This window comes from Vanellus vanellus (assembly GCF_965231255.1).
Source record: "Vanellus vanellus genome assembly, chromosome: 2".
Lineage (NCBI taxonomy): Eukaryota > Metazoa > Chordata > Aves > Charadriiformes > Charadriidae > Vanellus > Vanellus vanellus.
Window position 1 is genome coordinate 77,423,402 of NC_138906.1, and position 25,961 is coordinate 77,449,362.

General features: G+C 48.5%; 1 protein-coding gene across 1 annotated transcript in view; it reads left to right on the forward strand.

Annotated features, from left to right (window-relative positions):
• The window catches only part of DUSP22 (dual specificity phosphatase 22), a gene marked incomplete at its 3' end in the record, with an annotated part of 79,365 nt that extends 55,176 nt beyond the window's left edge, over positions 1–24,189 (forward strand). The window contains exons 7-14 of the mRNA XM_082479895.1: positions 11,746–12,005; positions 12,515–12,701; positions 13,509–13,597; positions 14,160–14,301; positions 16,113–16,220; positions 17,584–17,937; positions 21,939–22,051; positions 24,046–24,189. Coding sequence (XP_082336021.1) covers positions 11,746–12,005; positions 12,515–12,701; positions 13,509–13,597; positions 14,160–14,301; positions 16,113–16,220; positions 17,584–17,937; positions 21,939–22,051; positions 24,046–24,189 — 1,397 coding nt within the window. The remainder of the gene's footprint in view (positions 1–11,745; positions 12,006–12,514; positions 12,702–13,508; positions 13,598–14,159; positions 14,302–16,112; positions 16,221–17,583; positions 17,938–21,938; positions 22,052–24,045) is intronic.
• Positions 24,190–25,961: the final 1,772 nt, after the last annotated feature.

Sequence of the window (25,961 nt, forward strand, 5' to 3'; positions counted from 1 at the left end):
AACTCCTCAGAAGGTAGTGTGGGCCAGCATCAACTGTCAGGTGAAATTCAGAGAATATTCAGAATTTTCCCTGAGATAAAGTGAAACAAAGCGAGGTAGACAATGCGTTTTAAAGGGGGAGATTTTCCCATGTCGCTAAATGGAAAGCAGCACCCCACTGCCACTGAAAACTTCCCGCCCTACCTTTGCAAATCTCTGCTTCAGCCACTGTGAAGCAAGTCAGTATAAAACAAAGCACTGCCCATAGGGAATCCCCTGGATGTGCACACACGCTCCTGCTTGTGCAGGGCTGTTCCAGTTCTCTCTGGTAGCATCTCTGCAGACCAGCACCTGGTGTAAGATTTTCTTCCACCTAAACTTCATTGGGGCCCAAATGTTCTTTTCCTGACGAGACCATCGTGGATGCAGCGCTACAGCTGCCACGGCCCTTCCTTATGCGGTGATATCAAAAGCTGCTGTGCTCTGGAGTGGAGAAAGGTAGGAGGAGATGTAATAACGTATTGTTACTATAAATTCACATATTCACTGTTTAGAGAGACATTTCCAAAAGCAGCCAAGTCTCTCTTTCCAAAGTGGCCACAACATTGTGACGTTCCCTCCTGACTTTTGGAAACATTTCAGCTCTTATGTATTTTCCCCTCACATTTAGTAGTTTTATCCACCATCACCCAGGTGTTTGCTTGCTCTTTGCAGATTATGATACGCTCTCAGCATCTTTGGAAATAAGGTTTTATGGGCACCATGCCACTGGGCTCTCCAAGGAAGGAGAACCATCCCTGAGCATCCTTCCATCAGGCTTTACCAGCTGTGGGGGAGAAGCGTGCCTCGTACCCTGCTGAGAAGCGATGCAGCCATCACTCTCTGGCCAGGCCCTGGCAGTAGCCTGCTGTTTGGAGATGACCTGCACCTCCACTTCTCACCTCTTCCCCGGCAGGTTCGCATGTGGCCTGCTCCTGCATGGGGCACGACGCAAGGTGAGCCCTGGGGAGCCCCGCTCCAACCTCTTTTGTTCCATCTGGCCCCGTGCCTGGGGGATTAAGCATCAGTGATGAGGAGAAACCTGGTTCCGTTGTCCCTTCCACCCTGCTCCACAGTATAGAAAACCCACACCAGAGCTCCTCTAGGCAGAAAGATGCTGACATGTCGGAAGGGATAGATGACTTTGAGCAATTTTCTAAAACTTTGTAGTGTCAGGCACTCTCCATGCGCCCATTCCCTCTCATTTAGCAAAGCACCTGGCAAAGAGGACTGTAACACAAATGTCCCCGTTGTCACAGGACTGTAGAAGGATGATTTCCCTCCTGCAAGAGCTTGCACCAAAGCCTCCGCCCAGAGCAGCTGACCTGTTGAGCGGATTCTGCTGCCCCATGATCTGAGTGCTCGAGCTGAAACTGCTGAGGGTCCAGTGGTTCATCTGGCGCCGCGTTGTAAAGTGACATTTGATTACGTTTGGTGTCGCAGCTAATGAAGATGTTTCATGTCTTTGAAAACTTTCAGAAAGCAGTCACTGATTTATGTACCTGCTAGACTGATCATTGATAGCAGGAGAAATTCTGACTGGATGTACTCACTATCCCCTGTTCTTGCTCTCCACCGAAATCCTTGTTTACAAAGACTCGTTTCCTTTTAAATCATTCTTCTGCACATTTAATAGGGCTGACCCGCTTCTTTTCAAAGTGAAATACCACTGTACATTCATTTGGGGCTCGCATTCGCTCCCTCTAGATTACAGCCAAACTTGCATTGTGCTGCTGTGAGTGATGAGTCAGGTCTCTCCTCAACAGAAAAACACAGGCAGGTTATTTGAGTTGCTGCCTAAGCACTTAATAGCTGGATTCTTTTTCTTTAAATAATTTAGGTTATAGCCCCCCTTGCTCACTAAATATTTTTCCTTTTTAGGGGCTGTGAGTTCCTCTTTTGTCTATCAAAAAGAAGAAGGTAACTCAAACTGCTAGACCATCGCCACCACCTCCTTCTCACAACCATCTGCATCTCATCACCATCTGCTCAGTAAGTCCAGGCTGAGGATTTACCCCTCACTAATCAAGGTAGGATGAAACCAAACCATGTTTGAAATTGTATAGGGTATGCTATACCTATGGTGTCTGAAACATCTCTTTCCAAAGGGATGCGTGTGCCACCAATGATTTCCACCCTACAATGGTCACAGACAAGAGGAGACCCTCACAGTTTCTTTAAAGCAGGGAAATGGCAGTGGCAGCCACATCTATGGTTTCTGTGAAACTTCCCAAAGCTCCCTCTCTTCTGAGTTCTTTCCTCTATCATTTAAATTTCTGCTTTGCATTGCTTTCAACAAAGATGCTCCAACTCAAAAGGACAGAAAACCCAAACAGTTTTATATTTAATGGAGAATTGTAGTAGGTGGTGGGAGCAGAATGGGTGATACATATGCAGTATAGATCTCGTGGATGTTTTTTAATGTTCAGTGTTTAGTTTTCAGTGATTTTTCGGGTTGTGTCACCCTAATCCCTTCCTTCTCCAAGTCATTTTCTGATTTAACTGGGCTCCTTGCAGCTCAGTTTCTTTGAAGTGGAACCTCAACCCCAAAATACACAAAGACAAGCTGATCTTTTGAACCCAGGAAATTATGTGGGTTTGAGCTTAGATACAAACGAACCCAAGAACAATACTTACCTTATGCTGGTATGAAAGCCAGCAAAGATTGGTTACAGCAAAAGTATTTAAAGTGGTCACATCGGCATCCTCCCTTCCCCTGGGCATAAGGCTCTCACAATGTGATGGGAAGTCCAACAGTTGGAGTTTCATCCAGCCACAGACCCTTGAGAAGCCCAAAACATGCCAGGAATCAACAATGTGACAGCCAGTGATCAATGCTCTCCAAATCCCTGGAAATATGCTTCTTCCTTGCTGGAGGAAAGGACTCAAGAGAGTGATCCCAGGGGGTCCCACTGCAGCCCATGCACCCAATGGCAGCACCTCCATCACCAGCTGCATCCTTGTCCCACTCCCGCAACAGCGGGCCTGGCCCTCTCCCTGTGTGCCCCGCAGTCTGGAAATGCACTCCAAAAAGACAGTTTTTCCGAGGGCATGAATTCAGCCTTTACCCTGTTCTTCACTATAATAAATCCTGTTTGGATCAAGTACCACCTTTGGAGCGGTCCCACATCTCCACTCCACTGAGGCATCAGCCCCAGCTTGGGTAAACTTCTGTGATCAAGATGCAATAAGTGGTTTTTGTCAGCGTTAGTCACATTTGAGACGTCTTTAGCCAAGTGCAGTGTGTGATGGCCGCCTGGCAGAGATGCGAGACTCAAATTACCTGAGTTAACAGAGAGGTTGTTCTCAGCACCTCCTGGCTAGCACCAGAACGTGAAGGAGAGCTGGTCCATTTGTTTACTGGAGGTCATTAGAAGATAAATATTTTTGCACTTAAAAACAAGCAAACCAGAGACCACCAAAATAAAAGTTGATAAAATATGGTCTATGGTAAACAAATAAAAACATATACATTCACGTTCTCTCTGAAAAGAGAATTCTAACAGATTTTTAATTTTTTTCTCTGTTTTGTTGAACGTCAAGCACATTAGATTTTGAGATTTCATATGAAAATGAACAATTTTTAAAAAAGTTCTCTATTATTTTTAAAAAGTACTCAGGAAAAAGAGTTGGCTTTCTTCTCAACCTGCTCTCTGTGGTTGAAATTTTTTAATTTGCTGTAAAGTTTAAATTCTTGCAGCAATGCATCATAGTCAGCTACAAGTTTTTATTTTAAGGGCCAGAACCCTCCCCAGACTTCCACAGGACAGGTTATCTCTCCAAAGCTTGTTGGGGGTGATGCTTTAAGAAGAAACAGGGACTGGTATTATTATTTAATACAACATGTTTTAAAGAATGAAAATGGTCACACCAGGTAAGTGACCGTGTTCACTGGATGGACAGTCAGTGTGATGCTCCTCTCCCCGAGAAGACGGCTCCCTCCCTCCCTCACCTGCACTCATCAGGGAGAGTTGCAAGAGAGGTCGAAGGTCATCAAGACATCAGCTGCTCAGACGGTGACGATAAATAACGAATATGCAATGAGTGTTTGTGAATTAAAGGCATTAGTTCAAGGCATTAAATGCATTATTGCATGACAAAGTGAACATATTCTTCACAAATACAGTTATACATCTGCTCAGAAATTTTCAGAAATTCACTTTGTTAAGTGATGCCAACCGTGCTTTCCTTAATTTTTATTTGAAAACTACTGATAGTTTTTTTCTTTTCTTTTTCCCCTAATTTTTCAATTTTATTTTTTTAGATGACTACCTGCTGCTTGCTGATGAAAGTGGCTGGGCTAGCATAGGTGGAACTGCTCTGGGGAAATGGGCAGGGAAGATGACACCGTATTGAGGAATAAAGCTAACGCAAAAAAGGAGAATAGGAAAAGAATGCCATCCTGGCATAAGCTGCTGCACTTCAAATCCAACCTTGGCATCCAAGAAGTCAAATTTCTTGCTCATTCAGCAACAAACTCTCAATATTGTTTTTATTCATAATGTTGATGATTTGACTCACAACACTACTCACTCACATGTTTTCATTTCCTTAGCTTGGCGGAATCATCCAATTTGTGTGTCCAGCAGGGTTTTTTGAAGTTTCAGGAACCTCCACCTTTTCTTTCTTGGACTGATGATGATGATCCAGAGCTGCCTTGTGGCTTTTCAAGGAGCGCGGAGCGAGCTTTAAAATTACTTTTTAGCAAAAGTGGAATTGCTACCAGCATTCTGCAAAAATGCAGGCACATGAGCGTGTGTGCAGACCCACAAAATCCAAGGCTTTTCTTCCTTACAAAAGTGATAAAACCTGGAGCACCTCTAGAGTAAAGCCTGCTGCTACCATTAGTTTTTGACTGGAAATATTCATGCTTTGTGATTCCAGATGATTACAACAGGCGGTTCGGACACTGGAGCAGTACCCAAATCCTATCCGTCATATTCCATTTGGTTTCCCTGCACTCTCTCAGGGCACTTGGCATTTTCCTCGGACAGTGGCGGTATTTATTAATTACTGCTTGTACCTGCAATAGAACCAAGTACACGTTAGATACCCTCCAGCAGCTTTTGCCCTCAAGGACACACAATCTTAGAATGGTTACTTCCAAGTCATACGGATTTTCACACATATTCTGCATATTGAAGAAAACAGTCCGTAGATCTGAACATGAGTTGTTCCTCATTTCAGAAACCTGCTCATAAGACACACTCTGCTTGAATCTCCTTTCCCAGCCAACGTGGGGAATGTTGGAAGGCATCAGAAGCAGGTCATGAAAGGGCTGTTCAGTTGTACCCCTCCGGATCCCGGCTCAGCAATTCCGCGTGGCATTTGGGAAAGTAGAAATGATGTCGGGTGGGAAGGGGGTTAATAATGAGCCAAGAATAACCAGAGATCCCTGAAAATATGTGGAAAGGTAAATAAGAAGTGGGGGGGAGGCAAGAGCATGGAAATACCTCTGATTTCCAGAAAAAGTAAATTAATGCTTAGAAGTGCTTAGATGCAAATATATTGATTACATTATCATGAAAAGAGTCTCCAGCATTCAGCAAAGCGTGTTGCGCTCCGTGGAGCTCTCACCGCTGGCAGTCGATGGTATGACCTTTCCTTTCTGGTGCCTGATGGGACCCAAGTCCCTGGGGCATGGCTGGCAGGCACAGACGGGGCGACAATGCTGATGCTGCTGTATCCTTTCATCCCCCAGTCCCAGCAGCACAGCCCTCCAGTGCCTGGTTTACAAAGCAAGCACCATCAGCCCAAGGCTAGCTGCCCAAGCAGCCCTGCTGCTCAACCCCGAGGCCCCCAGGAGCGGGAAGTCCGTAAAAATTTTGCTGTTGGTTTGCAGGGGTGAAGGTGTCAGCCCCGGGTTTCTAAGCTCCTGGCCTGATGACCCAGCACTGGGGAAGGGCGCCTTGCTGCTTGGGTGCTGCCTCGGTTGGATGAGCAAACCAACCTTTCCTCTTCAGAGGAAAGCTGCAGGACACCTCAGGTGTTAGGACACGGCGGTGAGAGGCTATTTCAGTCCCAGGCTGATGTACAGAGGCATGAAGGCAGCCTTATGAAAGGCGGTTTGAAATATTCTTGGCTACGAAGTGGAGGGGAAGTACATGAAAAGAAAGCAAAATGTACACCGAATCCACCCAAAATAATTGCAACTGGGCTGTGAGACTTTTCTGCTTAGAAGTGCAAAGATACAGCCACGCTCGCCTGCGTGCTTTGCTTCTAACAGTTTAAAATGACTGTGTAATTAGTAATATGGAAGATATATGATAAACTGTTTCAGGAGTCACTATTTTAAATGGAGGAACTGCAAATGCCCTCCCAAAATGAGAAGGGAGCGCTTCTGACACCCGAAGTTACCAGAACAGAGGATGCTTAAAATTGTCTGTTGCGACTTGTGTTATACTGCTTATAGAGCAGATGTGTTGCTGGAATAAATCAAAGTAATTGGGAATCCGCCCCAAATTTCCACAGTGTCTTTGAATTCCATCAATGCCATCCATGGAGGTCTTTCTGCTGTGTAAGCGACTTGTGAACGCAACCCCATGCCTCGGAGCTGTTGACTGAAGCGCAGGGTTGTGAGGCTTTGATAGTGTGGCTTCCTGGGGTCTGAGTTGCGCTGCTGCTTTGGGAGGGCGTCACCTCATAGGGACTTGCAACCATGGATTCGCGAGGACTTCTGAGGGAAGAAGGCATCCAGTGGAAACCAGTGCCAAGAGCAAGGCATTGAGCTCTTCAAACACTTCCATCTCAGGAAAGGGGTTTGGGGGCAGCTAAACATGTAGATGGGCAGCTGGGCTTTTTGAAACCACGTTTAGGGGCTTAACCCACTTCAAAAAATGCATTTGCTGACGTCATTTGTCGAGGGCTTCAGCACAAGCTTTGCTGGGTTCCTCAAGAGCCCTGGTCAGGTTGTTCACCCAAGACTAGAGATGGACCGCTGGGGAAGGAGCTCACTCCCTGCCACGCTCCTGCTCACCGGTGGGTCTGCTCTGGGCTGTGGTGAGTGCTCTGGGGGCCCGACTTTTAGCGCCCACCAGGACCTGCCGTCACAAGCACATTCCCACCAGAGCCGCAGGCAGATGGATGGCCAGTGCAACCAGTGCAGCCCTGTCAGCCCAAGCGGGAGCAGCGCGAGGGAGTGGGTGCTCCTCGCTCACCCTTGGCAGGTTCCTCTTCTGCACAGAGGAACTCCCCCTGCGACGGTGCCTGAGGGCATTTCGTGGTCTCCAACGAGTGAGCGGCAATCCTCAAAGGGCCTGTGCTGCCAGACATATTGTCTCCGGCATGTTTCTGACAAGTCCCTCTGGCTTAGAGACTGGTTTCACCCGGTGGATTTTTAGGCAGGCAGGAGAGCCTTTGCACCCGGGAGAGCAAGGGCAACCTTCCTGAAGGAAAGGAGGAGTAAACTCCTGAGTGGAAGAGCGTTTAATACTTGCGCCCTTTGGCTCAGCACTGCACTTTTCTGTAGGGACCCATTTCAGAGAGCCCCCGGCAGCTGGTCAGAGCTGGCACCTCTTTCTGCTTTTCTGCCTTGGGTGCAATTCCCAGGTGATTCAGCTGGGACTTCAGAGGGCTTTGGTGAAAGCAGAAGCCAGCTTTCTATGCGCCGAGGGCTTGTAAGCGACTGTTGAGAAGAAACAGTCACTTTTCCTGGCATGCCTTTAGTCAGTGTGACCTTAAGAGTGTGAAAAAACAGGGGCCCCGGCGGTGACTGCCGTGGTTAAACAGCAGCAAGAGCATTTTCACAAGAGGACTTCAATTCGGTCACCGACGCAGAAAACTTCCATGAAGGCAGTGGGGCTTTTGGGTAAGGTTTGAAGGGTCAGGCACTCACGATGGTGTGGAAATCACGAGAAAAACGATAAAGAGGCTTGAGGTGCTGTCACAGTTCAGATCACCAGCAAGGCAGGTTAGGGAGGAATCGCCTCTTCACATACGCAGAAAGCACCCAATGAAAGTTTACAGGCGCGCTGCTGCAGCATTTAATGCAGACACCGCAGTCCTGTTATTGATCAGAGTTTTCTACTTTACAGACTGAAATGGTGGTCCTACTTTTTTTTTTTTTTTTCTATCTTAAAGTGAAATGGCTGAAACCCCGAGTAACAAAGTCAGCAAAGCTAATGAGATTAGCATGCCCTACTCATGAGAAGACTTATTTGCAAAGGCTGACTGTGCATGTAGGGGTCCGCCTTTAAGCATCCTCTCTAAAATTTAGGCAACCGGGGAGAGTTTTATGATAGAGTTTTTGCTGCACAAAGACAGCAACCAACCACCCAGCCAGGTAATTTCCCACATATGTGCTGTCTGGGTTTTTTATGATTGGCTTTGTCTTCTCTTAAAGATTTCTGAACGTGTAACTCATCTACCTCTCTATGCATGGATTTCTTTGGACAAGCACAACTATTTTTTTTTTTCCAAAATATTCTCCAGCATTTGAGGAAGATGGCTTTTTTTCCCCTGAAGGGTTTGACCCAATGTGGATCAAATCTGCAAGTTTTGCACTTGCAGATTTTGCTCTCTTAAAAGCTGTGAAAGAGAGAAGGCATGAGAAGTGTTCATTTTATAGTGATATATTTCAAGATGGTTTTATACTTAATGAAATTACAGTTGGCGCACTGAGTACCACACAGTCTTGCCCCTAGGAATCGAAATTGGATTTTTAGAAAGCCTTTCAGATGTCTTTTGGTAAAGCTGTGGTTGCTCGTCTTGATTTATGGTGGCAGTCACCTCCAATCTCAAAGACTTATTTTAATGTTTTGAAGGTGCCTTAACTCATAACTGAAAGGATTTTGGATGGGCACTGCCAATTCTTTTTTTAGAGGATGGATGGTATGTTATAAACTCGATATCTAAAAATGCCTGCACTTCTCACTTCTCCCTCAAAACGTGGCGATAATTACATTTAAATTTCAGAAGATGGCGTTGAAGATTTGCAATTAATGTCCTAAACTCTGCATGTACCCTCCTCACCGGCGGCCTGCCAGCACAGCGCGCGATGACTGGTTTTTTGATCTGATACGTTACAGCAGAAAGGATGTGGATATGTGTTGGAGACGTTAGAACAACAACAAGAAAGTGTCGTGGCATGAAACACGTGTTTGAAACCCAAAAGGCGGTAAGAAAGACTTTCATCCAAGCCCCCCCCGCTCTCCCCGGCTCCCACCACATCAGGGCAGGGGACTTTGCAGACAGGCGAACGAGTGGGTTCCCCACCACCCAGCCCCGGCTCCGGCGCCGGTACTTCGGACGGGCTTTCCCGGGGCAGCATCCCCTGAGCTCGGCGGGGCGGGAACGGCTCCCGGCCGGGGCTGGCGGCTCCTCCCGGCTCCGGCTGCTGCCTCCCCGTCGGGACTCGCTGCCTGCGGGTCCCGGCGCCGCCGCTGCCCCCCACCTTGTCCCCTGTTTCACACCTTACGGGCTGCAAAGCACGGGGCAGGCTCGCCGGGGTGCGTGTGTGTGTGTGTGTGTATTTCTCATCCTCCCCTCTGCGATCCCGACTCGGCGCCCTGGGCAAAGCCGGGTTGGGTCGCAGGGGGTGCGGGCAGGGGGTACCGGCCCCGGTCACGGTGTCGGGGGCTGGGTGGGTGGGCGGATGCCCGCCGTCTCCCCGAGCCGCTCCCCCGAGCCGCCCGGGAGCCCGGCCGGCGCCGTCTAGCACGCTTCTGGTGGGTGTAGCTAGATGGGCCTTTTACAGTAAAAGCCGCCCGGCTCTCATAGGTAGGAGTTTCCCCATGCTATTTATGTGTATGTGTCTGTCTGTATAGATTTTTTAAAAAAACCAACACGGACGCAGAGAGGGCGCCGGGCTGCGCCCCCCCGCCCCGCGGCGTGTGTTTACCAGCAATGGGCATGTGTCACTGCCTCAGATGTTTTCCAGCTCGCAAAGTCCCCGCTCCCCTTCGTCGGCTCCACCTCCGGGCCGGGGCCCGCCTTCCCCCCGCCCGGGCACGACGCCCTCCATCATATAAAGAAACTTCCCGGTGCCGCCGGCCCAGTCGCGGTGCGCCCCGTCTCAGCAGCCGGCGGCCCCTGCCCGCTCCCAGCGCCGCCACAGAGGTAAGCGACGGCGGCGGCGGTGGAGCCCACCCCGGGCCGCCCCCCGCCCCGCCGGGCCGCCGCAGCGCTCCGCCCGACACCCCGACATCCCCCCCCCCCCCCCCTCCCCGCCCCGGGGCAGAGCGGGACCCGCCGCGGGACCCGCCGGGCCGGGGAGGGAGACGCGGGGCGGTGGGGACACCTCGGCTTTGCCCCGTCTGGGCTTCTCCTGGTGCTGTCGGCACCTGAGAGAGCCGTTTGGCCTTTTTTTCTTTTAATTTTAATTTATCCCCCCCAATTTAAAGCAAAAAGATAATACCCGCCCCGTTATCTGCTCCCGAGGGGAAGGCGCGCACCGGCCCCCGGGGCTGCCCGTTCCCTCTGCCCTGGGGAGGGTCGCGGGAACGGATCGGGGGGGGATCCGCTTCATGCTCTTAGAGGGGGAAAGGACGTTTTTGGGGGTCTTTACATGGGCATCGGCGGGCCATGCGTGGGAGAACGGCGACCCTGGCTGTCCCCCCAGGCGCTTTGCGCCCCAGGGAGAAGCTGGGGGACCGGGGTTGGTGTCCGGGGGGATGCTGCTGCCTTAGGAGGGGTGTGAGGGGTGAAAGGGGTGCGGAGCTGCCCACCTGCCCACAGTAGTGTGCACCTGTGTGACAAGCGGTCTCTGAAAGTCTCCCTGTGTGTGGAGGCAAAGGCTGTGGGTGAGGAATCTTTTTTATTTGATGTAATGAGGCAGGGAAAAAAAACCAAACAAAACACCAAACCAAGCTTTGGGGCATTGAAGGACTTATTCAGGCCAGGGAGACAAGTTTGACACCAGGTCCCCATCACTGGTGTCGGTGTCCTCACATTAGGACCTTTACAGTGGGTGCCCATCACCACAGAGCCACACCGCTCCCAGCGCGTGCCTGCACCGCTGCCTGTGGCTAGGGCTCTGTGTGGCTGGCTGTGAGCTCCCACATTGCTGGGGACAGTGCCCTCGTGCCAGGCTCCGTAGGTTTCTGCCTTGCCACTTTTAGGTGTTTGCAATGTATAGATTTGAATGTTACTATATATGCGTGTTGGGAGCAGTTGGAAGGGTAGATATGTATAGGACATCATGTGTTCAAATGTGTCTGGCTTAAGTGAGCTTGTGAAAACTATTTTGATGTTGTACTTAGATGCCGTATAAATCGTAACTGCATGTGAAGCCCTCCAAATTGCGAGCATGTGGCTACCATTACATATGTGCACTATCGTATGCAAATACGTTTTTAGGTAATTTTTTCTCTTTTGGTTAAAAAATTAAAAACCCAGGTGAACTCTGAGCAAGACAAGGGCTTTGTGCCTTGAGTTCACTTGCAATGAAAATTTCAACAGCCCATGTGCGTTCATGCAAAACAGTGTCGGGACAGGGGGGAAGTCTGTCAAAGTCTGCAGCACGAGCGGTGCCTGGGGAGGGCTGGGGGGGGCTCTGCCTGGTTTCCTGAGGCTCTGTACCGTGTTTCCCGGGCTCCCCGGGGCCCCTCTGCACACCGTAGATGCCGTTTGACATGATAAGTGTGGCACAGGGGACTGGGCACCGCTTGTGGGACTCTATGCGGGGACTTCAGCTGGTGTCTGACCTGTGGGTTTTCCTCTCCCCCCATCCTGCCCCTCTCCCCCTCCTCCGCAGCCCCCCAGAGAGCCGGTGCTTGGGCGTGTGCAGAGAGGTGGGCTCGGTGAGACACCCCAAAACCCCCCACCTGTTCTCCGACACGAGTGGCATGAACTTGGAGCCGGGCGAGTGCGGGATGAACTCGGTGAGCTGTGGCAACGGGAAACTCCGCCAGTGGCTGATCGACCAGATAGACAGCGGCAAGTACCCGGGGCTGGTGTGGGAGAACGACGAGAAGAGCATCTTCCGCATCCCTTGGAAGCATGCCGGCAAGCAGGACTACAACCGCGAGGAGGATGCCGCTCTCTTCAAGGTTGGGCTCGGCCCGGGGTCAGGGTTGTGGGACACAGATGGGGCAGGAGGGATGCGCTGAGGCTCTGCGGTGGCCCCTTGCCATCCTGACCTCGCCGGCCGCCTCTGTGGGCTGGCTCTGCTGGGTGCCCGCCACCGCCGGCTGCCCGCCTGGTGGCCCTAGTTGTGCCCTGTGTCCCCTGTGTTTGTGGGATGAGACAGCCCGCCCTTTCGCACTTCTCTGTGCGGAGCTAAATGCTTGTGGGACTGCAGCATGGCTGTTTCCACATTCATCTTGGATCATTTTCTCCCTTTCCTTGTGCCTGCTACACTGTTTTTCCTACCTTACCGTGCTGCTTTTTTCTCAGCCTAAATCTGTAGGGAGTAAATTCATGCACATATGAACACACACATATGTGCTGTTTCAAGCATTGTGGACATGTACATTGCAGTTGATTCTTATTCTTTTTTTCTTTCTTTTTTTTTTTTTTTTTCTTTCCTTGTTCTTTTGATTATCTGAAATGTTTCCAGGCCTGGGCTCTTTTTAAAGGAAAGTTCAGAGAGGGCATCGATAAACCAGATCCCCCTACCTGGAAGACAAGATTAAGGTGTGCTTTGAACAAGAGCAATGACTTTGAAGAACTGGTGGAGAGAAGCCAGCTGGACATCTCAGATCCCTATAAAGTGTACAGAATAGTGCCAGAAGGAGCTAAAAAAGGTAAAGCATCTCAAATTCCCCGTGTAACAGAGTGTGAATATGTCTCATTGTAAGCATATGGGGACTGAAGCGTGCTTTTCTGCCGTGGCCACTCGGCCTTTTTAAGTCTTTTAAGGAGCCAAAACGCAGGGCTCAAGTGCCGCTTGTTCTGATGACTTAAGAGGCTGCGCCTGCAGGAGGCCTGCTGGCGTTTGAGTCGGAGCGTTGAAAGGGAACCCTTGCAGAAGATGCAGACGGGCGCCCTGCGCATCGCTGGAGGAATCGCTCTTTTAGCTGGAGCCTCCCTGCCAGTTCTGTGTAGCGAGAGCCAAGCAGGCAGCTCAAGGGACAGGCAATAAATAAATAAATAAATAAAAATAGCTTGCTGAATCTACGTTTTGAATACAGGGAAGAGCAGAAGTGTTTTGAGCCGGACAGTAGGTACCTGCTGTAGGGGGAGACACCAGGAGCGAGGGATGCCCAGCCTGCAGCCTCCTGGCAGTGCCGGCTCTCCGAGAAGCCCCTGGTGCCAGGCAGGGCTTGCGGGAGGCAAAAGCTTGGCAGGGCCCGGGGAGGGCACGGTGGGACACCGGGTACGGCTGGGCAGCACTTCCCTGTGGGCCACCAGGGAGCCATGAGGGACAGGCTGCCTCCTGGAGCTGCCTGCAAGGGAGAGCTGGGAATCCTGTCCCAAATGGGCGCTGGAGGGCATTTGAGTCCTCTGCTTGTTCACAGGCAGGTTGTACAGGTTTGTCTTCAATGTGCTAATTTCAGATTTCCTTAAGATGTGGTTGACATCATTTATTTTCATCCCTGGGGTGAACATAGGTGCAAAACAGATCAGCATGGAGGAGCCACCGCTAATGATGAACCATCCCTTTCCAATAACATCTCCTTACACTTCACTACCATCTCAGGTACGACATTAGTTATGCATTTTGCTTGGTGCTTGTACATTGAGCAGCATCACTTCTGTGCTACGTGCTCTGTCTGTCTTTGCTGGTGTGCCTCTCTTGTTCTCTCTGGGAGGAAACTTTATTATGAAAACTGAGAAATCGAGAAGCCACTTTTCTAATGTCATATGAGGCCACAGGGCAGTTGATTTCCCTTGGTGTTGTTTATCCCTGAGTAATAGCTCTTTTCTGCTGGGCCATAGATATTAGCGTGCTGCCATTCTGTCGATGCCAGAATGTAAGCACCCAATGAAGCCTTGCCTCTTCCAAGCAGACATTTACCAGCGCTGCTTTGACTGCCTTTTGTTATTCCACCCTGTTTATTATTTACACCAGTGGTGAGAAGTTCATTTGAAAGCCTCATTGGTGGTGGTGGCGAAGTGCCATTCGCGTAGCCTGGCCAATGGTTAGACCTCCGCGGGCTTTGGCAGAGAAAATCAAGGAGCTGAAACGCGAAAGCTGGTGCAAAGCAGAGCATTACTTTTGACAGCTGCTGAGTAAAAGAGTGTCTCGTTAAATTGAATAGGTACCAAACTACATGGTGCCCCACGAACGGAACTGGAGGGAGTTTGCCCCGGAGCAGCCGCATCCCGACATCCCCTACCAGTGCGCCGGCGTCCCCTTCGCAGCCCGCAGTCATCACTGGCAAGGGCCTGGCTGTGAAAATGGTAAGACGCTCCCGTGTAGGGTTGCTTGCTGAGGTTGGTCACCTAGAAAGACCGCAGATTTCAGATTTTTATTTGTGGCTTTCAGTGGAATTAATAGAAGTGGCTGGAGAGGAGGGCTGGGCTCCCTTCAAAGACAGCCAGGGGGCCCCATGGCAAGAGCTTTTGTCCTGCTTCTTGCTTTCACTGCCACCATACATGTGGTGTGTGGGCTGTGCAGTCCTCTGGGTTGAAACAAGTGAGCCCCCAAAAGTCCTCAGCTGTCTCAAAAGCCCTGAGCAATAAGAAGGCAACCAACCGCCCCCCCCCCCCCCCCAAAAAAAAACCCTCAAATGGGAACATGTGTTCTTTAGCTTTGCTTTCTGATTTTGGACCTTTTGAGGCACACATCAGTGAGGTTTTCCCTCCAGCCTTGTGGATTAGAATGGCATTATTCTCCCGAGAGGAGAGCTGAAATTATTACTTTATTTTAGTGCTGTGGCAAAGGGACAACTTGTCATGGATTGAGTCTCTCTTGGGGCTGGTAGAGCAGAAACAGAATGAAGGGACGTTCCTTTCCCTGAAGATCTCACAGTACCAGAGCCTAACATAATCACGGCTTTCCAAGCTCTGCATCCTTAGGAAAAAGCCTGAATTGTGAAAATTGGCAATGCTGAAGCCCGCGGGGGATAAAACATGAGAGAAAGGGAACTGTGTGCCACAGACCCTTGCAGGATAACTCACCTGAGGACACAGGCATTTGCTTCATGGGGAGAAGCAGCCGGTCCAGAAGGGCAGGAAAGGACGGGAAGCGAGGAAGGGCTTCTTAGAGCAGATGCTACATTTTCAGAGGACCGTTCTCTAGAGGTTTTGGTGCAGAGAAATAAACTTCTGTTTCTTTGGGTCTGCTAAAAAGTAAACGCTCAGTGCACTGCGACTTTTGCTGGCAGTTTATGGGAATTATTAGGCAAAATCCTTTGCTTTTAGTTGAGCTGTTTGCTAATAAAAAAATCGAAGTAAAAAGCTGAATGAACCCTTCCCTGGAGTACATCCTCTGCAACAGTTAAACACACATCCAGCTTTGCTGGATTTGGAGGCAGCTGTTAGTGGCTGGCATTGGGTTTCTCGTTGGGCTGTAAGGCTTCTCCAAGAGATGTGGGTGTTTTGTATCCGCATTGCTCCAGCTCCTGACCGTGGTGGGTTCTGCCGTTGGGAAAGGTAGCGTGTGCTTGTCTGCAAGTCGCTTGCATCATCCTCCAGAGACTTTCATTGACATTAAGAAGCAGAGGCAAACTTCAATTGCCCGTGTTATAATCCACTTACTGATAGGCATCTCTTGGAACTGTCTAATAGTAGTCCTGGTAATACAACCCTATCAATCTCCTGCTGCACAATGTTCTTTACCTGCTTTTCAAACAGTGTTAGTTCCAGCTTTATTGTTATACCTCTTTTTAGTAAAATTCCTTGTACCGAGTGGATTCTTTTATGCAGGCAACTTTTAAGAGCGCTGTAGTCTTGTTAAAAATGTAAATTATATCTGTAATAGAATACCACATCAGGTAAGGAAAAAAGTACCAGGGGGAATAGGGAAAAGCCAAGGGAGTATTTCAGGCAGACCCAAATAAAAATACAGCCCAAATAACATTTCTAGAGATTGGTAGAGTTGGCATACCTGGAAAAAATTGGGAAATAAGACCTTTTTAAGAGGAAAGGGGGAAGAGAGGGAGTTCCTGGTGGGGCCCAGAAAAACTTGCTTTTGCATTGCCGTGATTGCTCTGCCAAGCTTTTCTTTTAGGATTTAGGCAGCTATCACTGACTTTTGTTTGTGAAAACAGGTTGTCAGGTGACAGGAACCTTTTATGCTTGTGCCCCTCCTGAGTCCCAGACTCCTGGCATCCCGATTGAGCCAAGCATAAGGTCTGGTGAAGCCCTCGCCCTGTCAGGTAAGGTCCGTAACCCCCCCCGGGCTTTCTGGGGAGCTTGACAAGAGACTCCCACTTCTGACTTGCCCTGCCATTCTCTCTCCTTTCTGATGAAAAGAAAAAAGAAGAAAAAAAAATAAAGAAACCTCTTTAATGAATGAATTCGGTGTATGGGCTTAAGCCTCTGTTTTCCAGGGTACTTAAAGCACTTGTAGCCGCAGCTCCAAGGGATGGAGGTGGTTAAAGTTGATGGAAGTGCTTCGCTGGCTCACTGTGTTAGTGCTGGGTTGCTTCGGTGAGCCACCAAATCAGGTCTTCCCAGGGGAGTTTGGAAATTTTGGGGTTGTCAGTGACTTTTAGCTCAGTTTCTCATTTGGGAGGAGGAGCCCCTGCAAAAGCTGCTCCTGCTGGTGCCACCTGGCTTTGCTCTGCTTCATTATTCCTGGTGGGAAAAAAAAAAAGGCATTCGGGAAAGAAAAGGGAAGTTATTTTAGCCAGGTTTGTAGATGTCCGGATGCTGGGGGACTTTCTGAATGGCTCTGGGAAAAGGTGTGGGAATGTGCTTTTCTCAGAAGTCTCTTAGCGTAGAAGAGAGTCTCTTAACTCAGAAGAAGATAAACCTGTAACGTGACGCTCGGCAGGTTTCTTGAGCTGGATTGTTCTCCTGAATCAGGCTCTGTATGTATGTATGTATGTATATATGTGTGTGTGTTTGTGTATATATATAAACATACGCTATATGCACACACATGTATTTTGTTATATATATCTATATCTATTCAGCGCTGTGTGAGTTCTTAGGAGTCAGCCAAGTTGATGGAGTGGCCATTTGACAGTGAGGCTGGGGATTTCGGGTACAGCCCTGCTGGAGCTGGAGCCAGCAGTCGCTGCTTCTCTTCAGGCAGCTAAGTGCAAGTTTGCAGGGCCCCTCTGCAGAAGCCTCTTTTTATGCAAAATCTGGGGAGAAACACAGCTACTTCCTGATTAAATCTGAGGAAGTGTACTGAGCCAGTGGGTTTAATTGTGATGTGAACTTGGAAAATGTGACAAACGACAACTTTTTGCGTGCAGACTTTTCCTTTTAAACAGAAATGTGAAGTTTGCGGGACGTTAGTTCCTACCAAATTCCCACATCAGTAGCCCTTATAATAAAATAAGAGCGCATTAATGCTACTGTGCCCCAAAAGTTTTAGTATTTATATTCTTCAGATGATTTTTGCTAATGCGAGCATGTCTTCTGGGTGGTGGTGACAACCAGGCTCAGAAATCTCATGCAAATTTGTCTCTTGGCCTTAGTACAGATCTGAAACATAAACCATTTGTACTAATGTAGCTAATGTATCACAGTGATTCTTTTTTTTTTTTTTTTTTCCCCTCCTTGTAGATTGTCGGCTCCACATCTGCTTATATTACCGTGAAATACTGGTAAAGGAGGTGACAACTTCTAGTCCTGAAGGTTGTAGGATATCCCATGGCCAAAGTTATGAGGTCAGCAGCCTGGAGCAAGTTATCTTCCCTTACCCAGAGGATAATGGCCAGAGGAAGAACATAGAAAAACTACTGAACCACCTGGAACGAGGAGTAATACTGTGGATGGCACCTGATGGCCTCTACGCTAAGAGACTTTGCCAAAGCAGGATCTACTGGGACGGGCCTCTGGCGCTCTGCAGTGACCGACCCAACAAGCTGGAGCGGGACCAAACATGCAAGCTCTTTGATACTCAGCAGTTTTTAGCAGGTAATTCCCACTATGGCTTTGATAGCATTTCTGGAGATGTCACCTGGTCGCTCTCCACGTCAGCTTTACAGGAGTGCGTTCTTCCTGTTGCCTTATGAGTTACAGTAAGAATTACCCCTCACTACTTCTTCTGGGCAAGCACAGTCAAGGGGTAGTTGAGTCCTGAATAATCCTGTCAAATTCTGCTCTCCGTACACTTTCAATACCCCTGCACAAACCAGCAGGAGTGAACTGATGCTTGGCTGGTGACACCCCAAACCTCATGTCTCTTTAAGAGGCGTAAGGAGGAGTCTAACAAAATAGTCTTTCCACATAGTGGGTGACAGAGGAAAGTGGATCCTATTCTTGGATCTGCGAGTGTAAGTCCTGGGTAGGTCTGTGGTCTGCACTTGTGCTGCTCCCAACCTGACCCAGAATGAGCCTGAGATCTTGCTCAGAATATACAAATATCAGCATGAGTTTCAGTAGAAAGCCTTCTTTTCAGTCTGTACCAGCGATTCAAAGATATCTGGGGGGTGAAAAGGATTTCACAAGCTCTGGAGTTTCTGGATTGCTCTAAGCAGGGAAGTGCATTAGCTCTCCAGACCAATGTGGGAAAGTCTTATTTTGCACAGGACACTTGGGAGCATCAGTACAGAGGGCAAGGGTGTGCTTCAGGATGGTGCCTTCTCCTTCCAGCCTGTGGAGGGAAGAGGCAGAGCCTCTACCCTGCTTCCCAGCACTTCCAAGCAGCTAGAGGGAGGAAAGCTGTCCACCCAGAGATACTGGTGGGAGCCGGTCATTGTTGCAGAGGACAACTTGGGCAGCAGGAATACGTTGTCCCCTTCTTTGAGATGTGTGGCATTGCTACAGACAAACTGAGTGCCTATGGTTTGGCGCGTTTTCCCATTAGAAGAGGGCATCAGCACTGGCATGAGTCTCTTAGGAGAATAATGCCTTGCAAAATTTTTAAAAAAAAAACACCAGACCCAAACCAACAGCTTTAACCTACTTTATATTCCAAGGCTGATGGCACCATCCTAGCAAAATGGTCAAGCAAGAAATGCATTTAAAGAGAGAAATATCATATGCATGTGAAAATTGACAGTTAGAAAGGGGAATTTGAGGTCAGGGTATTGGCTTGGGCTTCAATCACATGCTAATTTAAAGATGTATAATTCTGCCTCTGATGATCGTTTTGGAAATCCCTTTCCCTTTTCTCAGGTGGTTTTTCAGATGTACTCTGGGTTCTTCCAAACGGTTGACAGGACATCTCTTTTTAGACACCTAACCCCAAAGATAAGCTCAAGCAATAGTTATTTTTTCCCCCTCCTAAATTACTTATGCACCAATGCCTGTGCAAACCCAAGCATGCGGTTGAAGTCATAGTCTGCGGTGTGTGCAAAGTGAATTTTTGCATGTGTTGATGCTCAGCTGGGTTTGTAAGTGACTTGCCAGGGGTGTATCACATCTGCATGTTAATTGAGTGCACTGAAATCCCAGACTGCGGGCAAGCGTGGGGGTTCCCCCCTTAGGAAATCAGGGCTTCCTTGGAAAGAGATGCAGGAGACCTCTACCAGGAGACAAAATATTGAACAGCAGAGAAAGGGGCAGAAGCAGAACTACTGTGGACCACAGCTATTAGGACCCTGCTGAGGTGCTGGACCCTGCAATGCAAACTGCGCCGGAGCATCGAGGCCTGTGTTGAGCAGCCTGTACTGTTGAGAAGGCTAAAATGGCAATAAATGAGAAACCAGGTGGATGGTCTGTGGGGAGTACTGCATAATAAATGCAGTAAATTGGGCTGGGTGGAGAGCAGGAGGACAGAGGAAGAGAATTTGGGAGCATGAGGGTGGCAGCCAGAGGAAGGTTGGCTTGGCAGAAGGAGAGGCGGCTGGAGCCGGAGTAGCAGGAGATGGGGAGGGTTTGGGGAGGCGCGTGGGGAGCGCTGCGGAGCAGGAGGAGGCACTTGGGCCCAAAAAGGGAGACGGACTGAGTGGAGGGTTTTGGAGAAGCGGGAGGCTGACCTCAAGCCCTGGTTATCCTGCTGGTGGGAAAGAAAGGTCTTTCTTCTGCAGGTTCATGCCCCAGGCTGCTGTGTGGCACTCCCACAGGTATTAAGGATTTGGAGAATTGCTGAGGCCAAGTAAAACTGGTGGAAAGAGGAAAGTGGCAGAAGTTCCCCATTAGCAGTGTGGCGTTGGACTGGCCTCGGGTGGATCATCCTTCCCTGTCCTGTGGCAGCACAGAGGGAAGCACAGAGGGTCCTATGGAAAAATCTCTTTTCTCTTCTGGCATACCTCCAAAAAGTTCACAGCGCTTTTAGGGTTTTTGAGGGGAAACTGTGGGGAGAACTATGCTTTACTCTGCATTTTAAGTGAGTGGCCCATTGTTTTACCCTTATAACTGCCCCTTCCAGTAAGACCAGTAGTCCCAAGCCTGGGTTAGGGACACTGTTGTGGTAGCTGCTAAATTCATGCCTTGGTCTGAAAAGCTTGCGGTTAGAGTAGAAATGGCAAGGGTGTATTTTGGGAAAAGGGGCATTTGTCATGCCAAGTTTGAAGACTCTCCTGTCCCTGTATAGCATGGGGTGCTTCATTATAAGACATTGGTTTTCATATTAATTTCAACTTTTTCTGGGAAGCACGAACAGGGTTATAAATTAAAATGAAATCTTTACCAATCAACTATGTAGAAATACTGCCCACAACGCATACTTTAATGAGGATATTGTGTTAGATGGACTTCTCTCTTTTCCGGAAGGAAATGCAGTGTCTAAAACACAACATAGTGATTTTGGTCCAAGTGGAAGTCTCTTATAAAGGCATCTCCCATTATCTTTCATAGGTAACACTTTGTCTATTGGAATAATTATATAATTTGACCTTTTCCTTTCGTGCAAGGATGTGGGTTAGTGAAGAGAGTGCAGGAGCGCAGAAGACACAGGCTCTTTTGCTGGCTCGGTGCATGGCTTGAATAAGGTCCTTCACCTTCCTGTGCCTCTCCGTCCCCCACTAGGCAGAGTGATGACAGCAGCTTCATGACTGTGTCCTGCTGAGGCTGAATTTCGTGCCTGGCAGTGCTTTGAGTCTCTGGCTCTACTAAGCCATTGGTTTCAGTGCTGCTGTTGGGCGTCTGCTTAAGTGGGTCCTGGCTACCGCTGGTGTCTGCTCTAGGAGGGTCTGCTGTCCTTGGAAGGACATCCCGGTTTGTGCATATGAAATGACTTGTGATGCAAGGCAAACAGAAAAATTGCAGTGTTATAACGAGGTCCCTCTGATCCATGGGAAAGTCTCCAAACTCAGTTTCTCCTCCTTACCTCTTGTCTGTTTCCTGACCTCTCTCATCCTCCCCTGGAGTTACTTCATCTTCTCCCACTGTGCTCCAGGGTCCTCCATTCAGAGCTCAGCCGTCTGGAAAGTCTTTCTTACTGGTCTGGACTGGTCTTGGCTGGGATAGAGTTAATTTTCTTCATAGCAGCCCATGTGGTGCTGTGTTTTGGATGTGTGATCAAAACAGTGCTGATAACACAGGGATGTTTTAGTTATTGCTGAACAGTGCTTTCAGAGCATCAAGGCTTTCTCCGTTTCTCATTCTGCCCCCACAGCGAGTACGCTGGGGTGGACAAGAGGATGGGAGGGGACACAGCCGGGACAGCTGACCCAAGTGGACCAAAGGGATATTCCCTACTGTATGACCTCGTAGTCAGCAGTAAAACTTGGCAGGGGGGAGTGGGGAATTTGCGAGAAGGTTGCTGTTACTTGGGGACTGACTGGGCATCGGTCATCTGGTGGTGAGCGATTGCTTTTTGCATCACTTGTTTTTCTTTGTTTTGTTTTGTGGTGGTTTTTTTTTTTTTCCTTTTTACCTATTAAACTGTCTTTATCTCAACCCACAAATTTTCTCACTTTTGCCCTTCTGATCTTCTCCCCCATCCCGGTGGTGGGAGCGAGCGAGCGGCTGCGTGGTGCTTACCTGCAGGCCAGGGTTAACCCACAACATGGCCCTTTCTCTCTTCCCAGAGCTGCAAGCCTTTGCTCACCATGGACGCCCGCTGCCAAGATACCAGGTTGCTCTGTGCTTTGGGGAGGAATTTCCGGATCCGCAGAGGCAGAGGAAACTAATTACAGCCCATGTAAGTAGGACTTCTGCCTTACCTAAAAGAAATATATTCCTTGGAGGATATGAATCTGCCAGTCAGGCTTTTCTACCTCGTGTAGGTTGTGAGGGAGGTAATAAATTCTTGAAAATTCAGCACCATCCAGACTGGGAGTTGAATCCCCAGATCTGCCAAGGACTGACTGGTGGCCGTCAGTAGGGCAGAGCAGCTGATTTTCCTCTCCGTAGAGAGGAGCATCAGGGATCTCTTTAGGTTTTGAAGGGATTTGCAAAAGCTGAAAGGTACCCTGGAAGAGCTGGGCTGTGTTGTTATTGCTGGCCTGGTTGTGCAGCTCCTTGGGTGGCCAGGCTGGTGCAGGACGTGGTGCTTTCACAGCCGCTGCACGTGAAGGCGCTCCAGAATCCCAGCCTGCGTCTCAGGGACCTCAGCCCTTAATGGGATTCAGTGGCTGCCTGTGCAGCTTCGGGGTTAAGGTAGCTGGCAAGCTCATGGGCTGACTGACCACAGTTCACACACACTCAAAGCTAGTGTTTCGGGATGCTATCTGAGAGAGGGTGATGACGGAGACTGAGACCAGGTACTTTCTAAATTGGCTGTATTGGTCCATAAAACCACAAGAGAGGTGATAAGGCACACGTTAGCGGCAGGGCTTAGCTTACTGCATCCTTGGGAAGAAAACTGGTGTCTCTCTTAATTTTTCGAAAGCCCCTTCGGTAGTAGCATGGGTCCCAAGTCAGACTTTTGTCATAAGCCGTGGCCTCCCCTCAGCTGCTCAGCTTTCGTACTGCCACACTGCTGCTTAGCAAGTCTCTGGGGTGGAAGGTGGGAATCTCACAAATTTGTCCCAAGTTATCCATCCCTCTTTCCTAGTATCCCTTCTCCAGCCCCCTTCTCCATCTCTTGTCTTGTCAGCTTTTCTGTGAGCCTGTACCTCTTGCTCTTTCCAGAGCTTTGCTTCCCCCTTACCAGTTTCTCCTCAACTTCTCAGGCTGTCCTGGCTTGTGGGCTGATGGGGCTCCACCACGCCACCAAACATCTATGCCCTGGGAGCTGTCTGGCTCACTTTCCCCGCTGCCTTCCCATGTCCCCCATAGTGGGACGGGAGGTGCTCAGCTGCCTCCGAATGCCGATGAGAGCAAGGGAAGGGGAATCAGTGGGGCTGCTCCAAGGCAGCGATCTCTTCTGACTCTCTCCATTCCCAGAGGCAGGACCCACAGGCAGTCGGTTTTTCCTCCAAAATGGTGCCCGTGTCTTAAGGTGGAGGGGCTGGCTGACCAGCAGGAGAGGGTTGTGGAGAAGAGTTGTCCAACTTTGTCTGTCCCCTGAGAGTTAGGAGAGCTTCAGGTGTTTGTTTTCAGTGTGCAACTTAAATATTTGCAGTCAGAGCCCAAAGCCGTGAGGGGGAATGATGGTTTCTGAAGAGAGAGAAGTGAAGGCAATGTTAAATCATACGAATCCCTCTTGGTGGTTGAACAGATTCCTCATCAGAGCTTGAATGAACACAAACAAGAGTAACTTTGGTGTTAGACTGAAGTCTAATCTCAAGCATAGTCATTTGGTGACGTCTCATTCTACCTGAGGGCTCCGGTATTTCCAGTCAAGTCCTCAAAGTACTTTAAAATGCAGGCAAGACTTTCAGCACTTTGCGTGTCTATTTGAATGCTTCAGGTGACCATGGACATACCAGGCCTGTAGGCATCGCTCAGAGCCAGGGGCTGGCTAAGGGGCTGCAATTGCTGACACACCATTTGTGTCACTGGTACATGCCCTTCTAAACGAAGGCAGTGGAGGTAAGGGGTTGTGCGGTTAGCAAGGCACTTGGCAGCAGAACAGGCAAGGCCCAGCTTAAAACAGAGCTTAATGAGACCACTGAAATCATTTTCCCATTCTGGTAAGCAGAACTGTTTTGTCCTGCCTTGTTTTTAACTTAAACCCACTGTAAATAACTAAGATGAGGAGCATGAAATTTTGTCACATGTCTGATGATTAACATTTTGTCTGTTCTTAAGGTTGAACCAATGTTTGCCAGGCAGCTGTATTACTTTGCTCAACAAAACAGTGGACATCTTCTGAGAGGCTATGATTTGCCAGAACTTGTGACTAGTCCAGAGGATTACCACAGATCTATTCGCCATTCCTCTATTCAAGAATAAGATCCTCAGAAAGAGTGTTTTTAAAGGCACTGTAAAGATTATGCAGAGTGGAGGAGCAGATCTGGGTCGCAATTTGGAGAGCCACATCGCAGCTGGATGTGTTCAGGGGTTCAATGATAGGAAAATGAACTAGGACAACCATATTGTATGATACAAATGACACGTCTTCAACGTTTGGATGCTACATCTCACATAGGTTCCACTGTCGCTGAGAATAACTCAAAACTGACGAAATGATTGCTATGTTTACGTTTGCTTAATGTTCTCCTTGGGTTTTGAGGACTGATGCTTACCGAAGACTTAAATCCAGAGTTTACATTGTTACATTTGCAGGGCTATTTATTTTGGATTACTGATCTCAGGGAAGGTACCTAAATTTGCAGTGCAGCTACTATAGGTGGGTAGCAAACATAGATGGTTTATTAAGAATAGCTGATACATGTACGTGGTTATAAATTTAGATTCATAAGTGTGATGCCTATATTCTTGTATAGAATATTTCAGTGTATTTTTTAAAAACAATGCAATTCTTCAGAGACGTATTTTTTTAATGCCTGACTGACATTTGCCCTGACAATGGATTTTGTTGCTGCCACTGTTGTTATTGGATTAGCCCCCATAATAGCAGTTTCTAAGGTGATGCGTTTATGGTACTGTGTTAAGAAAAGTGACCATATATTACTCATATTACCTGTGGATTAACCGCTAAAATTCGAGAGTCCCGAAGAGCAGGTTTAAAAATGTTACGTTTTTCTTATAATTGAAAGCCACTATACATTCTTTTTATATATATATATATATACACATGCATTAGAATTAAGTTGGCAGACCGTGAAAATAGCACATAAATGGTCCTGCTAGCCCTTTTCCGATGTCACACGTGTGAGCCAGGTTAAAATAACTACCACCTCTGACTTGTACAGAGCCAGCTCCGCTCTCCGTGTGCGCTCGCAGCTTCCTTCCAGTGGTACTGAAATGAATGTGAAGGGAGAGTTCAAGGAGAGCAGCATTTGGCCTCCTGTATTAAGACAGTCAAGGCAATGCTCGTTTTAACGTTTGTTTTCAAAAGTCTTACAGAAGTATAATTTGATGCAATTTGCAGCTTTTAATGGTAGGGTGCCATTGCAGAGAAGAGGTCCGTTGGGTATGCGTGTCAGTGAAGTTTCCTCGCTGGCGAGCAGACCACGTGATCTTACCGGCTTTAACTCCAGAACACGATCTCCCTGTGCTTAACAGACATCCTTCGCTTGAATTTCTAAATGAGGAAGAAAAAACGGTACTTGGTCTGGCAGCAGACTTGTGTTCTAGGGACTTTGAATTTATACATCTTAAAGATGCATACTCTTTTGGGATATATTATCCCCCTCCTTCTCCACAGTGCCAAGCGGAATTACCAGATTATTTTTAGTTTTGTGTTTTTTGCTACTTGAAGTGTTTTTCGTGGCTTTAAGATTTTCATGGGGGAGACCTCTTTCTTAGACATTAAAAGCACTGCTCTAGGTGACTTTCAGAGCTTCTGCATATGCTTTTGGCCTGTGCATACATTTTACTGAAAGGGACTTTTGCGTCCAAACTCAACTGGTACAATACAAATATTTGATGTGTTTTTCACTTTTTTTTCTAGTGGTCGTTGCTTCCTATGCTCGTTGCTTCAGCTCACATCTTAGAATAAAGTCCTTATTCCCTACCAACTGGATTTGTATGTGTTGTTTTCAGTGGCGGGGCAAATGTAACGCTCGCGGTTCTGCACCGTGAACCTGGGGCAGCACTGC